Source organism: Oryctolagus cuniculus, chromosome 1 (assembly GCF_964237555.1).
Source record: "Oryctolagus cuniculus chromosome 1, mOryCun1.1, whole genome shotgun sequence".
NCBI lineage: Eukaryota > Metazoa > Chordata > Mammalia > Lagomorpha > Leporidae > Oryctolagus > Oryctolagus cuniculus.
The window spans coordinates 202,740,940-202,754,720 of NC_091432.1; the positions used below are offsets into that span (position 1 = coordinate 202,740,940).

At 45.7% G+C, this 13,781-nt stretch overlaps 1 protein-coding gene across 6 annotated transcripts in view; it reads left to right on the top strand.

Moving 5' to 3' along the window:
- Positions 1–370: 370 nt before the first annotated feature.
- The window catches only part of TGFBR1 (transforming growth factor beta receptor 1), a 73,358-nt gene continuing 59,947 nt past the window's right edge, over positions 371–13,781 (top strand). For 3 of the 6 annotated variants that reach the window (XM_051843628.2, XM_051843634.2, XM_051843640.2), the window contains exon 1: positions 1,311–1,491. In XM_051843628.2, the coding sequence (XP_051699588.1) occupies positions 1,404–1,491 (88 nt within the window). In that variant the 5' untranslated portion in view covers positions 1,311–1,403. Of the gene's footprint in view, positions 471–1,310; positions 1,492–7,356; positions 7,378–13,781 lie in introns of those variants that run through there. The other 3 variants (XM_070054876.1, XM_070054875.1, XM_070054874.1) reach the window with 3 other exon arrangements.

Genomic DNA, 13,781 nt, shown 5'->3' on the forward strand with positions numbered 1-13,781 from the left:
TGTCCTTGCAGGGACAGGAACCCAGCGGGTCTCAGATCCCAGCTCCCACATCCCCATCCTTCCCCTTCACAGCTCACCAACTTCCTCAGGCGGGTACCATTCTCACCTACTAGCTCTCAAGGAATTTGCAAATCCCAACTAGACGGCTGGTTCTGATTCTGATTACCAAGCTTTATTTAATTCCAAATTCCAATCGCTCAGAAAATTCACATTTTCTCCTTAAAAGGTCCTTCGGAGAATCGTTCTCCGTGCTGCGTAACACAGCCTCCTTGGCTGTGTTTGTGTCTGAAGAAGGCACTAGTCTGACAGGAAGAATTACAAATCTGGAGTTAGTTTTGGCATCCCAGAGGGAAGGTGGGTGGAGCGTCTCACAGTAAATTAGGAATTCAGAATGAAAACGTAGTGGAGTTTATTTGGGTTTTCAGTGACACCTCAGAATTATTACACAGGCGAATCAGAGACAGCTCAAGGTAACGATGATTGCTCCCCTCCGCCCGGGAGGAGCTGGGGCTGAGAGCGGAGATTCCCTTCCTTGGAGGGTGGGATGCAGGCTCTCCCTTTCCAACCTGAATCAGGAAGTCGAAAAGAGGGTAGGAGAGTGGCTTGGGTCCCTGTTCTGGGCGTGATCTGGAGGGAGGCTATTTGAGGTGTGTGTCTGGATTCGGGCTCTGGGATCTAAGATTGAGATCTGAGAACTTTCTGGGCCTGGAATTTGAGGAGGGGGCTAGGTATGGGGTGTACGCCAAGAGCAGGATGAGTCGCATGTGATGGGCACTGAGAAAGGTGATGTTGAAACTTGAGGCGTGGGTCTGGGGAGGGGACGCTGAAGTGGATGCAAGCGCTCCGCGACAGTGCGGATGTGGGCGGCTTGTGTTACCGACTGCAGGTGCAGGGCTGTGGATGGGGGGGCCAGGGTGGGGCTGGGTCAGGACCAGCTCTTTGGTGTCTAAGAGGAGGCCAGAAGAAAAGAGCGGCGAGCGGCCGCAGCCTTTTTTCGAAAGCTAGCCAGAAGCAGACACACCCATCGCCCACTGGGGCTCGGGAGAGCCAACCCCCACCCGGCCTCGGGAACCCGGAGCTCGCTCCGGCTGGGGAAGGGGTCTGGCGGCACCGCCCCCGGGGAGTGTGTGGGGCGTGGCCGGAGGCCGGAGCCCGCTGCCCCGGATTGGTCGCCTGGCGGGCCCGCAGGCGGGGCTCCCGGCCTGGTCCCGCTGGGCCGCTCGCAGCCGGCGGGGAGGCGGGGCCGGCGGGGGCCCGGCAGCCAATGGGCGCGCGTCCCCGGAGCAGTTACAAAGGGCCGGAGCGAGGCCGCCGCGGCGGCGGGGGAGGTGGGGCGAGGCGAGGCTTGCTGAGGCGAGGCGGCGGCCGGGCCGGGCCGGGCCACAGGCGGCGGCAGCGGGACTATGGAGGCGGCGGCCGCTGCTCCGCGTCCCCGGCGGCTGCTCCTGTTCGTGTTGGCGGCGGCAGCGACGCTGCTCCCGGGGGCAACGGGTGAGCCCCGGCGCGGCGGGCGGGCAGGCGGGCGGCCGCGGGGGCGCGCGGGCCGGGCCCGGCCTCTGGCTCGCTCCTGCTCTTTCTCAAACATGGCGCGGGGCCGGGGGCGCAGGTGGCGGCGCCGGGGCCCGGGCTGGGCTTTCAGGGGCTGGTGGCCGCCAGGCGAAGCTGAGGCGGGCAGCGGAGGAGCGGCGGGGGTGTGTGTCCGAGTGCGCGTGGACGTGGCCGACAACCCAAGGCCGCCCGGGTTCCGGGGGCCCCCGGAGGAGAGGCGGCGTCAGGCGGAGCCGTCCGAGGTCGGGGGCTGCCCTCTGGGGCGTGAGTGGGCGAGGGGCGGAGGGTGAGGCTGGACCGGACCGGCCGAGCCAGGCTGCCCCGGCGCGTCCTCCAGGTCACTGCGTGGCCTTATTCCGGGCACCCCTGCCCCCAGGCAGGACTGGGCCTGGGGCTTCTTCCGAGTCCCGGGGCGGAGTTGGGGTCCGGGGAGGCTTCCCGGGCGGGCTGTGAGCCCTGAGCCTCGAGGGCGTTCCGGAGCGATGCGAGGGGCCGCCGCGTGGTGGAGACCCCCGGGGCGGCAGGGCTGCGCGGGCTTTGGCGCCGGCCGCGACCCCGAGCCGACCTGCGGGGAGCGGCTGCCTCTCGGGCCGGGGTGGCTTGGCAAGGGGAGCTGCGAAGCTTTGTGTTGAGGAGGCGGCGGCGGCACGAGATGCGCGGATTGTTTCCCTCTCCGTGCGTCTGGGAGTGTTGAAGCGAGTCCAGCCGCCAGAAGGCTACGGATTGTTTTCGTAGTAGAAACTTGCACGTTTGCTCACTCCGCGGGGTTGGGAGTGTTTGAATGGAAACGCTTTTATTTCTTTGAAGGAGCGTCGCTCCTGATGTTCCTTTTCTTGAGTGGCAGTTAGCAGCTTGAATCAGACGTCTGTGTAGCCGCTTTTCAAGTGAGACTGTTTGCCCAGCTTTTTTGGTCGCTAAACCAGGTTGGAGTAGGTGGTGGGTGCCTACCCTGGCGAAGGGTGGAGTGCCTAACTCTGTTAGAGACTGAACTAAAATATAGAAGCTAAATAGAGAACTTGGGTGAAAATGCAGCGAAATGGAACAAGTGTTAAACAAAAGCAAATTCAAGACCGGTGCCCAGCTATCCTAATAGCTACTGTCTATTAAGAGCCCACTGTGATGCAAATGCAAAAAGCACGCCAAAGCGTATTGTCCAGTCTCTGCCACTAACCCTTAAGGGCTGCTGGCCTTTGCCCCGTTGGTAGTTGGGAAAGCTGAGCTGCAGAGAGGTGAGGACCAGTTACTAAGTGCTGAGGTTAGGATTTGCTGTCAGCTCTCTCAGTTTCCAAAACCCATACACCAACTATCTGGCACAGCCCATTTTTTCTTTTTCCATCATCTAACAAGCAGTTGGTATTCATCCCTTAAGATGTTGGCCTCACAATTTGAGTGTTAGGTTGACTTCTTTCTACATCCTGACACATTCCTGAGTCCCTTGCCATGGGCCTGTATTAGAGGAAACAGAGGGTTTTGACCTGGCCTCAGGAGGGAGGCAAGATAACTGTGGACAGGTGGGATACACTGATACAGTTCTGCATCAAGCAGGCAACTTTCCACACCATTATTAACTTGAGTGACGTAGTTCAGTCACTGTTTTCCACCTAGGGTAGCACATACTCGACTTAATTGGAGGGACAGAACGCTGCTGGGTGGTGCCCTGGAGTTGACTGTCTGTGTGGGCACACATACAATACAGAGCTGGCCTGGATGCTGGTTACTCACAGCCCAGACCACCCCACTTTCCCGGCGCCCTGCTTAGGTGTGTTCGGGTTCCGTCTGTGCCTTCATGCTTTCTGAGGCAACCCAAGAGTTCTTTTTTTTTTTTTTTTTGGCTTCCCTTTTTAAGACTGGTGGTTTTTCCTTATTGTCTGGGGATCTGTTTTGCATTTCTGTGCCCAGCTTCTGCTCTCTCCAACATGGATTTCTCTAGAGCTGATTCCTTGTCCCTAGTGCAGCTTAGTTCCACCGTGCCTGCATTATACCCCACGCGAGAATGCTGTTTTGCTTCCTTTCTGCAATTTCATGACTTTTTTTCTTTGCAAACAGTCCGACTCTTTGTGCTGATGCCTCGAGTACCCCCTCCTTCCTTGGTGGATAGCCGTCAGCCTAGTCCTGCCGGTGATCTCCAAATCTGGTTGCTTTCTAGTGTTCCTCTGTCATGGCTTTCCTGTGAGCTGCTGCTCAACCAGTCTTCCCCTGCCACTTCACCAGGGCTTACCGGAGCCCCATGTGTGTGCACTAAGAACGATGCTCGAGGCTTCTGAGTTGGGCCATCTCTGAGTAGCCACCCCACTTCTCACTACTGCAGACCTTCGGTTCCCATGACTTCCTTTTTCCCACTGACACTCCTGATGGTTCAACCTTTTCAATACATAATTAATTTTGCCCCTTTTTGACGGGTGTGGAGACACAAATTTCTGGTCCTGACTTAATGTACTAGTTTAATTTTCCTTGAACTCTGTCCCTGGACTGTGTAGCACTTACAGTTACTTAACTGTACTTACGTGTAGTGCTCAGGGACAGTACAGGCACCCTGAGGACAGGGCTTCTGCTTTCTATTTCTTTTATGATCTCAACACCTAGCGCTATGTTTTATATTCTATTCTGCACAAATACTTGTTGATTAAGTGAGTTCCACTTGACTACACATTCCATTAGTTTTTATTCTGTTGTGTGTAAGTACAGTTGTGCATTATTAGCTTAGATTCCTATGTGTAATCAGGAAAAGTTGTAACTTATGGTAAAGGAAGCGCAGTTGGTTATCTGATTGGATTTTTAATCTCAACTTCACCACAAGTTATGCAGAAAACAGGAGTGATACCTACTTTGTCTAATTGATGAGAATGTGAAGATGAAATGAGAAAGTTGTATTTGAGTCGAGGTTGCTATTTGGTGTTGTTAGTAATACGAAGATAGCTATTCAGATGGCAAGTCCCACTAAGCCATGTGTGTTTTGATTATGATTAACAGAGTATACACATATGCTGTTTTGACATTTTTTGAAGGAATTTAAGAATGGGCCAGCAGTTCTACCTGCCCACCTTTGAATAGTCATGTAGTAATGCAAAAATGTCTTACTTATATACTGGTAAATTTCCAAAAGACTTATTGGTTGGTACCCTTGGAGTGCCAGTTGTTAAGTATTTTTAATGTCACCCCTGTAGAAAGACATCAATATTCAACGAGAGAAACGATTAGCTTACCTTGAAGTGATTGGCGGAGGCTTCCTGGATACTTTAGACTTAAACTCTCTTAAAGTTTCCTTACTCATCACACTTAGATTAGAGGAGTTTAATTATTCTTCCATGAGTGAGGAAGAATAACATGGGATGCCCACCAGGGCCAGGCCTTCTGATGGTGACAGTTGGAGTGTGTTGTCATTTTAATTTACAAGTGGAAAAGCACAGCTAAGATTAGGTGAATTTCCCAGGATCTCGAAGGGAAGAACCGGAAAAGAAACAAGGATGTTCTGATTCCCAGTCTTGTGCCTTGTGTGTGCTTTAAATGTGAAGGACTTGGAAGGGGGAAGAGAAACAGGGTTAATGGAGTGACCTACCTAAGTGAAGTTGGTCTTAAATTTTATGGAATTTGTGGGGAAAAGTTCTGAAGGTAGAAGGGATGGGAAATAATTGTAAGTTAAATGTCATCAAAAGGAAAGATCAATTTTTTTTTTTTTTATTTCTGATAAAAGTAGAGTACTGGTTGAGTCAAATAGGCTTATAGTAGTTTGGAAGATTGTCTTCAGTAAGTAGGCTGTAATTGAGTTGGAGTGTAAGGCCTTGATGAAGTTTAGAATTTTAGATGAACTATTTTTTGTTTTTGAAATTAAATGGGGAAGCAAGCATGATCAAAAAAATCCAAGAGAAGATAAATCTTATTCCTCTGGGGGAACCTGTGTTGAAAGATTATAGACCTGGTTTGAAACAGTTATCCCGACTCAGACCCATTCTTGCAGTACCACTGTATTGTGTTCAGAGATGTTCCTATGCAATAAGGTACATTTTGAAAGCGCTGTTGTCCTGTGGATGGCCCCTTTGATATGAGAACATGTCTCTTCAAACCGCAGAGCTCCCTGCAAACGCCCACAAACCGTGTGCCTTTTGCTGCTCTTTCTTGGCCATGGCTTACATAATGCAGCGTTCTCTGAACAGATGGACTGTGGTTTGAGATCATGTGATGGGGGCACATCTTTGCTTCCTGTTTCTGGAATTGAGGGCACATGCCACATGTTTCTCAGGACTTTTTATGCTTTGTTTCATATAACTAGCTTGAGGAAACTTCTCAAATTTATGATCTCTTTTGACCCAACCTAACTCCAATACTTAGAATGATGTTTAATGCTTCTTTCAGCTGAATTTTCTCAGTCACAAATCCAAGTAGTCGTCATAAATGCTAAATTTGACTGCTACTCTGAACTAGATCTAGTTTCAGCTTTTGCTTTCAGCACAAATAATACTAGTAGGTTTCTTATGAACTTATGATTGATTGACTTGCAGGTTTTTCCTCTTAGACCTCACTGTCTTGAATTGAACACTGGTGGAGTAAGTAATTGGCTTTACGGCTCCAATTTTATAAATCAGATCTGACTTTTTATACAGCTTCCCCCTTCTTTTGGCACTTTGAAGGCAATACACGCAATATAGAATGACCTCTAATCTTTAAAAACAAATGTGACTTCTAGGTGTTGATATTGGTTCTAATCCAGGATTCTTTTCAACTCTTTTTCTTCAATTTTTCTTTCTTTATTTGAAAAATGGAGTCACAGAGGGACAGATCTCCCATCTGTTGGTTCACTCTCCAAATGCTCACAACTCTTAAACATTATCCACAGATGTTAGTATTTTGTCTTTTGTTCTTTAATCAAATACATTTATATTATCTATACAAAGAAGCTACTCCAAGTAGGTGTATATTAACAGTTCTGCTTAGACGCAAATGTGTGTGCATTGCCATTAATTCCATCTGTCTGGGTAAGCCGAGTTAACAGGATTTTACTCAGATGGGAATCTAGTTTTTGTGTGCTTGTGTTTTTGTTTTAAGATTTATTTATTTTGAAAAGAGCTGGAGAAAGATCCTCCATCCATTGGTTCGTTCACTCCCCAGATGGCTGCAACACCCAGTGCTGGGCCAGGCTAAAGCCAGGAGCCAAGAGCTTAATCTGTGTCTCTCATATGGGTGGCAGGGATCCAAGTAATCCAAGTACTTGAACCATCTTCTGCTGCTTTCCCAGGCCACTATCAAGGAGCTGGATTGGAAGTGGAGCAGCTAGAATGCAAACCGGCGCCCATATGGGATGCTGGCATCACACGTGGCTACTTTACCTGCTACACTATAGCGCTGGCCTCAGAGATCTAGTTTTGACTGTCAGAGTTTTTAAGTAGAAGAGCTTCTCTCCGTTTTACAGACCAGGAAACTGAGATCATGCTGTTGTTGATGGTAGTGCTTAGATTTAATTTGAGCACTCAGAGTGTGTGTTCTTTCCTGTATATCATGCTGTTTTCATATGCAGTAAATGCACTTTAGCAGGAAGATTTTTTATTTTAAACGAGAATTTGTTTCAACTTGTCTTGATTACAGTTTAGCTCTTTTCTTTGCAATTGCAGATTATTAAGACAGATGTGCCTAATGATTGTTGATCACTTGCTATTTGTATTGATCTTATGTGTTTTCATAGCAAATGTCTTTTAAAAGGGATACATGAACGGAGGTGAAAATTTGAACTAGAGAAAAGAAGAAGCTATCACCAGCCATCATTAACATTTTGGCTTATCCTTCCTCCATGCATTTTTTCAATTGTTTGATTTCAGCGCTTTATTAAAGCTAATAAAAGTAAGTATTTTCAAGTTGGCAAAGAGCTTTAGCTTGTAAAACAAACAGTTCATTCTGTCTTGGGAAATATTTAGTAGAGATCAAAGTGATAGGAAGTAAAGAAAAAGTAAGAAGCAGACTGGATTTTTAAAAATGCAATGCTGAAGAAATACAGTGACTCCTGATCGAGTAATAGCAACCACAGGGACTGCTTTGCAGGGGTGCTAGAAGTTGATCTTTCTGTGTCCTCGCATGGGTAGGGTTTAGAGTGGAAGAAGGGAGGATGGGAAGCACTCCCTGGCTGGGGAGGCTGGCTTGTGTGGAAAGGGGGCATGCTAGGTATGGAAGAATTACAAGGGAAGGGTTGGGCCAGCATGTGGTACAGTGGGTTAAGCTGCCGCCTGCAATGCTGGCATCTGCCTGCAATGTGTGCATCCCATATGGGCATGGGTTCGAGTCCCCGCTGCTCCAGCTCCCTGTTAATGTGCCTGGGAAAGTAGTAGCAGATGGCCAAGTACTTGAAACCCTGCCATCCACATGGGAGACCCAGATGGAGTTCCTGGCTCCTGGCTTTGGACTGGCCCAGCCCATTCTGTGGCAGCCATTTGGGAAGTGAACCAGTGGATGGAAGTTCTCTGTCTCTCCTTCTCTCTGTAGCTCTGCCTTTCAAATAAATAAATCTTTTTTTTTAAAAAAAATTGGAAGGAGTGGAAGTTCATGTCATAATAAAGGGTAGGTTCAGAGAATTATGGACCTTGAAAATCATCCAGGCGTTTTTAACATGGAAAAAGAATGTCTAATTGTACTGTAGAGGAAATGGAGCAGGGTGGCTACCTAGGGAGATTTGGAATTGGTTTGATAGTACTGGGAGTGGAGTGGAGGTTGGCTTTGTGACGTTTAAAAATCTGTGCTCAAATATAATTTTTCTGAGTGAGGCTTACCCTGACTACCTTTTAAAAAATTGTCATCCTCGCTCTGCATCTGTTTTTTGCTAACATCCTGTATTTACTTATTTGCTTACCCTAAGTACTGATTTACTATGTTTATTGTCTCTTCTTGCCAGCTAGAATGTAAGCTTCATGAAAGTGGCTGTCTTTTGTTTTTGTCTTTTGTTCACTCATGTGTCTCAAGTATACAGAACATGTCTGATGCACAGTAGGTACTCAGTTAATATTTGTTAAGTGGTAGTAGATCTTAGCTGTTAAAAAAGAGTTCAGAAATTAAGAGGGAGGCTGGTGTTATGGTACAACTGCAGTACCGGCATCCTATATGAGCGCCTGTTCAAGTCCTGGCTGCTCTACTTCCAATCCAGCTGCCTGCTAATGTGCCTCAGAAAGCAGCAGAAGGTAACCCGAGAGTGCTTGGGCTCCTGCCACCCATGTGGGAGAACTGGATGGAGTTCCTGGCTTCAGGCTTCAGCCTGGCCCATACATAGCCGTTGTGAGCATTTGGAGAGTGAGCCAGCAGATAGAAGTTCTTCTCTTTTCCCTTCCCTTTCTTTCCCTCCTCTCCCCTCCCTTCCCTTCCCTTTTTTCTCTCTTTCATCCTCACTCTGCATTTCAAGTAAATAATATAAATCTTAAAAATTAAGACTACTCCAGGGAAAAAAGAATGTCTCTCAAGATTTATACACCTGAGTAATGCCTTTCATTAATAAAGAATTTGGTGAGAGAAGAAGGGGAGGTGAATTCTGGTTCAAACACGTTGAGTTTGAGGTGAAGGTAGCCATGGGGATTGTTGAATAGGCAGTAAAGAGAAGAGGCTAGATCCTGAGGACCAGGGCTTGGTGCAGCAGTTGGTTGTGTTGCATCCCACAACAGAATGTCTGGGTTCAATTCCCAGCGCCTCTTCTGATTTCAGCCTCCGTCTAATGTGAACCCTGAGAGGCAGCAGTTGATGGCTCAGGTAATTGGGGTTCCTGGCACTCTTGTGATAGCCCCAGACTGAGTGCCCAGCTTCAGCCTGGCCAGTCTTGGCTGTTAAGGTCTTTGGGGATACGAACCAGAAAATGGAAAAGTCAGTCTCTCTTTCTCTCTGCCTTTCTGTCTTTCAAATAAATAAATAAAAATTACAACAAAAACAAATGAGAAGTTTGGAAATGGAAGAGGACTCTTTTTTTTTTTTTTTTTTTTTTAAGATTTATTTATTTATTTGAGAGGCAGGGTTATAACGGAAGGAGAGACAGAGAGAAAGGTCTTCTATCTGCTGGTTCACTCCCCAAATGGCCGCAACAACCTGAGCTGGGCTAATCTGAAGCCAGGAGCTTCTTACAGGTTTCTCACATGGGTGCAGGGGCCCAAGCACTTGGGCCATCTTCCACAGCTTTGCCCAGGCCATTCGCAGGGAGCTGGATTGGAAATGGAGCAGCTGGGCTTAAACTGGCACCCATATAGGAATGCCAGTGCCACAGGTGGAGGCTTAACCTACTATGCCACTGCGCCAGCTCCGGGAGGAAACTTTAGACAAATAAAATGACTATCAGCGTTCCCCTTTTACATCATTCTCTTTTTCTCTTGACTTCCATTGGCCTAAAAAGCCACCCTCAGAGTATTTATTCTGATCCTGAAGTCCTGGGTTGGATCTGGAGCCTTGCTCTGTTCACTGGCATATTCTTCCCTACTGTGTTGCAAATTCATACTTTGTATTTTCCCTTCACCAAAGAGATGTATACTCAGAATTGTCTGTGATTTTCTGGTTATATTGAGGTTAGCCTTCAGGCGGTAGTGCTGTCTCTGCAGTATTCTTTGATCTCTTGGTTCCCTACCGAGGTAGAAAGCAGGAAGTTTCCTGTTGCGGGACCTGGGTTTACACACTGGCCTCAGTTTTGGCTGCTGATTCAAAGATATCCCCATCCCTATCTCAGGCAGTTCTCTGTGGCTTTCTTGGTAAGTGCTTTTCATGTTACTGTTTGCTCCATGAACAAAACATTGGTGCATTCCACTTTTAGACTGTTTTTCTCAGTGAATGGATGTAACTGGCTTGTAGTCATCGTGATGGTGGCATACAGTAGTGTTTTTGAAGTACTTAGAACATAGCCTGACACCAGCAGATAGTCAATAAATGGGAATTACTGTGTATTTAAGTATATGAAAGAATGTCTTTTGGAAGAGGAAATAACATGTCTTTGTAATGAAAAACTTCATTGGTCTACTGAGAAACAGATTTCAGCTCAATATTAGAAGGGACTTTCTATGGATGGCTGTCATAAGGTGGAACATTGTAAAGGTAGTGTGTTCTCTGTCACTGGAAGTATTCAGGCAGAGGCGAGATAACCTGAGAAGCTGTGGAAGGAATTTCTTGCATTAGCTAGGAGTTTGGAATTGATTATCTCTAAGCTCTGTTTCTATTCTCCTTCTAGGTGTAGTTCAAGCTTTCTTGCTTTCTGTGTTTAACCAGCATACAGGCTAGTCTCCCTAGGATTCTTGCTTTCAGGGTGAGACCTACTGGGGCAGTGTTTGGCTTAGCAGTTGAGACTTTGGTTAGGATATCCACATCCCATATTGGAGTATTGGGGTTTGAGTCATGGCTCCACACCTGATTCCAGCTTCCTGGTAGTACAGACCTTAGGAGGCAGCTGGTGCTGGCTCAAGTAGTTGGGTTCCTACCACCCATGTGGGATACCTGGATTTTTGTTTCCAGCTCCGGGCTTTGGCCTGGTCCACTGCAGGCATTTGGAGAGAGAATCGGTGGATGGGAATGCTGTCTCTGTTTCTCTGCCTCAGTAGTAATAGTAATAAAAGATGGGCACTATATTATAATTTATATTTGAGAAAGGTTTACTCTTTGATTGTCTTGTAATCTGACCATTTTCCCAAACTAAAGGACTTAGGAAACTTGAAATAAAAGCAAAATCAGTAAGACTGAAAATCATGGCCATTGGAGATGAGAACCAATGAGCAAAAGAGGAAAGTAAGAAAACCAGTTATCCCTAAGTTCAGCTGAGGAAGGTGCTAGCATTTGGGATTAGTACTAAACTCTTAGTTTTCTTTCTTTCTTTTTAAATTTTATTTAAGGTATACAAGTTTCATGTATTTGATATATACAGGTTTAGGAACATGTATTTGATATATACAGGTTTAGGGTGATACTTTCCATCCTACCCTCTCTCCTGCTAGTTTTCTAGCCATGAGGGCAAGTAAGGAAACCTGATAGTTTGCATGGGTCTCATTGCCTGTTATTCACAATTCATAAGGAGGCTGCCACTTTCTTTAGGACACTAAGATTGAGTGCAGGGACAGTCTCTAAGAGGTACAGTGTTGTTGCTGGATTCTTGTTTTCAACCTTCCTCTTTAATGCGTATTGAGGGTTCAGTTTAGGCACTGCTGCTACCATCTTTCTCTGTTTTAAGGCTCTGGTCCAAGTATGGACACGCTCGTCTTTCCCTAATGCCAGTGGAACAGCTGAGGCAAGGCTAGGGCATTTAAATCAAGTTTTGCTGAAAGCTAGGGGATAATGAATAGAGAGCAACATGAAACTATTCAGTGTGGCTTACAAAGACATTTTTCTCATGTCCTTATCTCTTGGCCTGTGTCCATTTGGCAGACAGCAGCAGGGTACTGCCACCACAGGTAAACAAAGCAAGGCATTTACCTTTCTTCAGACAAGCCAAGATAGCAAGGTCCAGAGTATGTCTTTGCTTAGATTTCCTTTTGAAGAGCTGCCTCATTTCTGGGGGATGGATGCTGGGAATGATGGCTTTAGGAGAGACCACACTTACCCAGAGGGTGTGGCCCTGCTCCAGTAACTTCAATGTTCAAGTAAGAGATACCTCCATATATTAGTGTAAGGAACATTCTTTGGTTAGGGATATTTTAGTTTTATTAAGGAAAATAAGCTTTCCCTTGCTTTTGAACAGAATCTGTTATAGAAGTCTATATGAGGGCCATTGGAAAATAAAGTGAGAAATTTGATTTATCACTCTCCATGACTTCCAGAGCTTTCCTTTCAGTTCTTACTGTGCAACTGCTGAGCTACTTTAGGTCTGTTCCAGTGTTTCCTGTTCTTCCCAGCAGGACTGAGCCTCCTTATTTTTGCTCACTTGCTTCAGGATAACCATTCCATCTAGATATCCTAGGTGTGAACCTCACTGATTACATAATATTGTATATTTATAGTTCTAGGACACCTTGTGCAGGCATCCTGTTACATTTCGACAATATAAGATCCCTAAATATGCATTGAGATACAAACAGCTTTATGAGAAGAAGCAAAAACAAATGTTTTTTTTCTGCTAGAAACTGGGACTAGTTTACATATTTGGGAGCACTGAACACGGAGGATGTAGGTAAACCTGAAGAGGAGTATAAAGATAGAGAAGCAGAAATTGTGACTTTTCATTTGTCTGTGTACATGTGCACACACAGGGTATCTGAATGAGGGTTTTTGTTTTTGTTGTTGTTTTGCTTGATGTATTCATTCCCAACTAGAACTATAATGTGCTGTAATTGAGTCTCTTTGTTTAGCACATGGCTGTTGATTTGAGCAGTTTCTTCAGTTGAGAAACTGACATTTTAATTTTGTTATTCAGTGTGCAGCAGATTTAAATGAAAACATCAAGATGGTATATTGTAGATTTGCTTCAACAATAATTATATATAATTATTTTACCAAAATAAACAACTTGAAGTAGTTTAGTTATTTTGTCCCATTTTACATTTGGAGAGAAATTACAATCCAGAGGCTGGAGTTTGCTTGTTTCTCAGTGAGGAAAGATAATTTCTAATTGCCAGGCCCATCAAAACATGGTAAAATTGTTCCTGGTACTGAAAATGCACTGCAGCACTGTAAGTCACTTTTCTTTGAACAAATGCTCTATTTTCCCCCTTACATTATTTTTGCTTTCTTCCCTTCATGGTGAATTTTACTTTTATGAATGTATATGTTCGAGTCTTTTTCTCTCACATACTCTCTTTCCCTGTGATCACAGTTGTTTCTTCTACTTCATCCTTAAAAAAAAAAAAAAAAAAAGAGGCTACATTAATATTCTAGTTATATTTCATCTGTCATTTAAGTTTTGTCCGGATCCAGCTTGTCCTTGCCTTACGATGGGAGAAAGGAGAGGAAGGAAGAGTTGCAGAGGGTTTTAGGTGTCAGGCAGAAATCTTAGGGGCTGTTCCGTGAGGTCTAACAGGCTCATCTTTAGCTGTGTGTTGCAAACAGATGATGTACTGCTGAGGAGGTCGCTGTGCTAGGCAACTGGGTGTCTCCCTCTTGTTGAGCTTAGAGTGCCTGGGCCAGGGGGACCCATTTCATTGAACTGATTGGGTATATATTCGCCTATGACCCAATCTAAGCCATAGTGAGAACCTACTAATTATAATGTATATATAAGGGGACTTCCAAATGCTCATGGAAAACAATTTAAAAATAAGTTTATTTTGGTGCAAAAAATTTTTTGAAATCTATACACATTTCCATGAACTTTT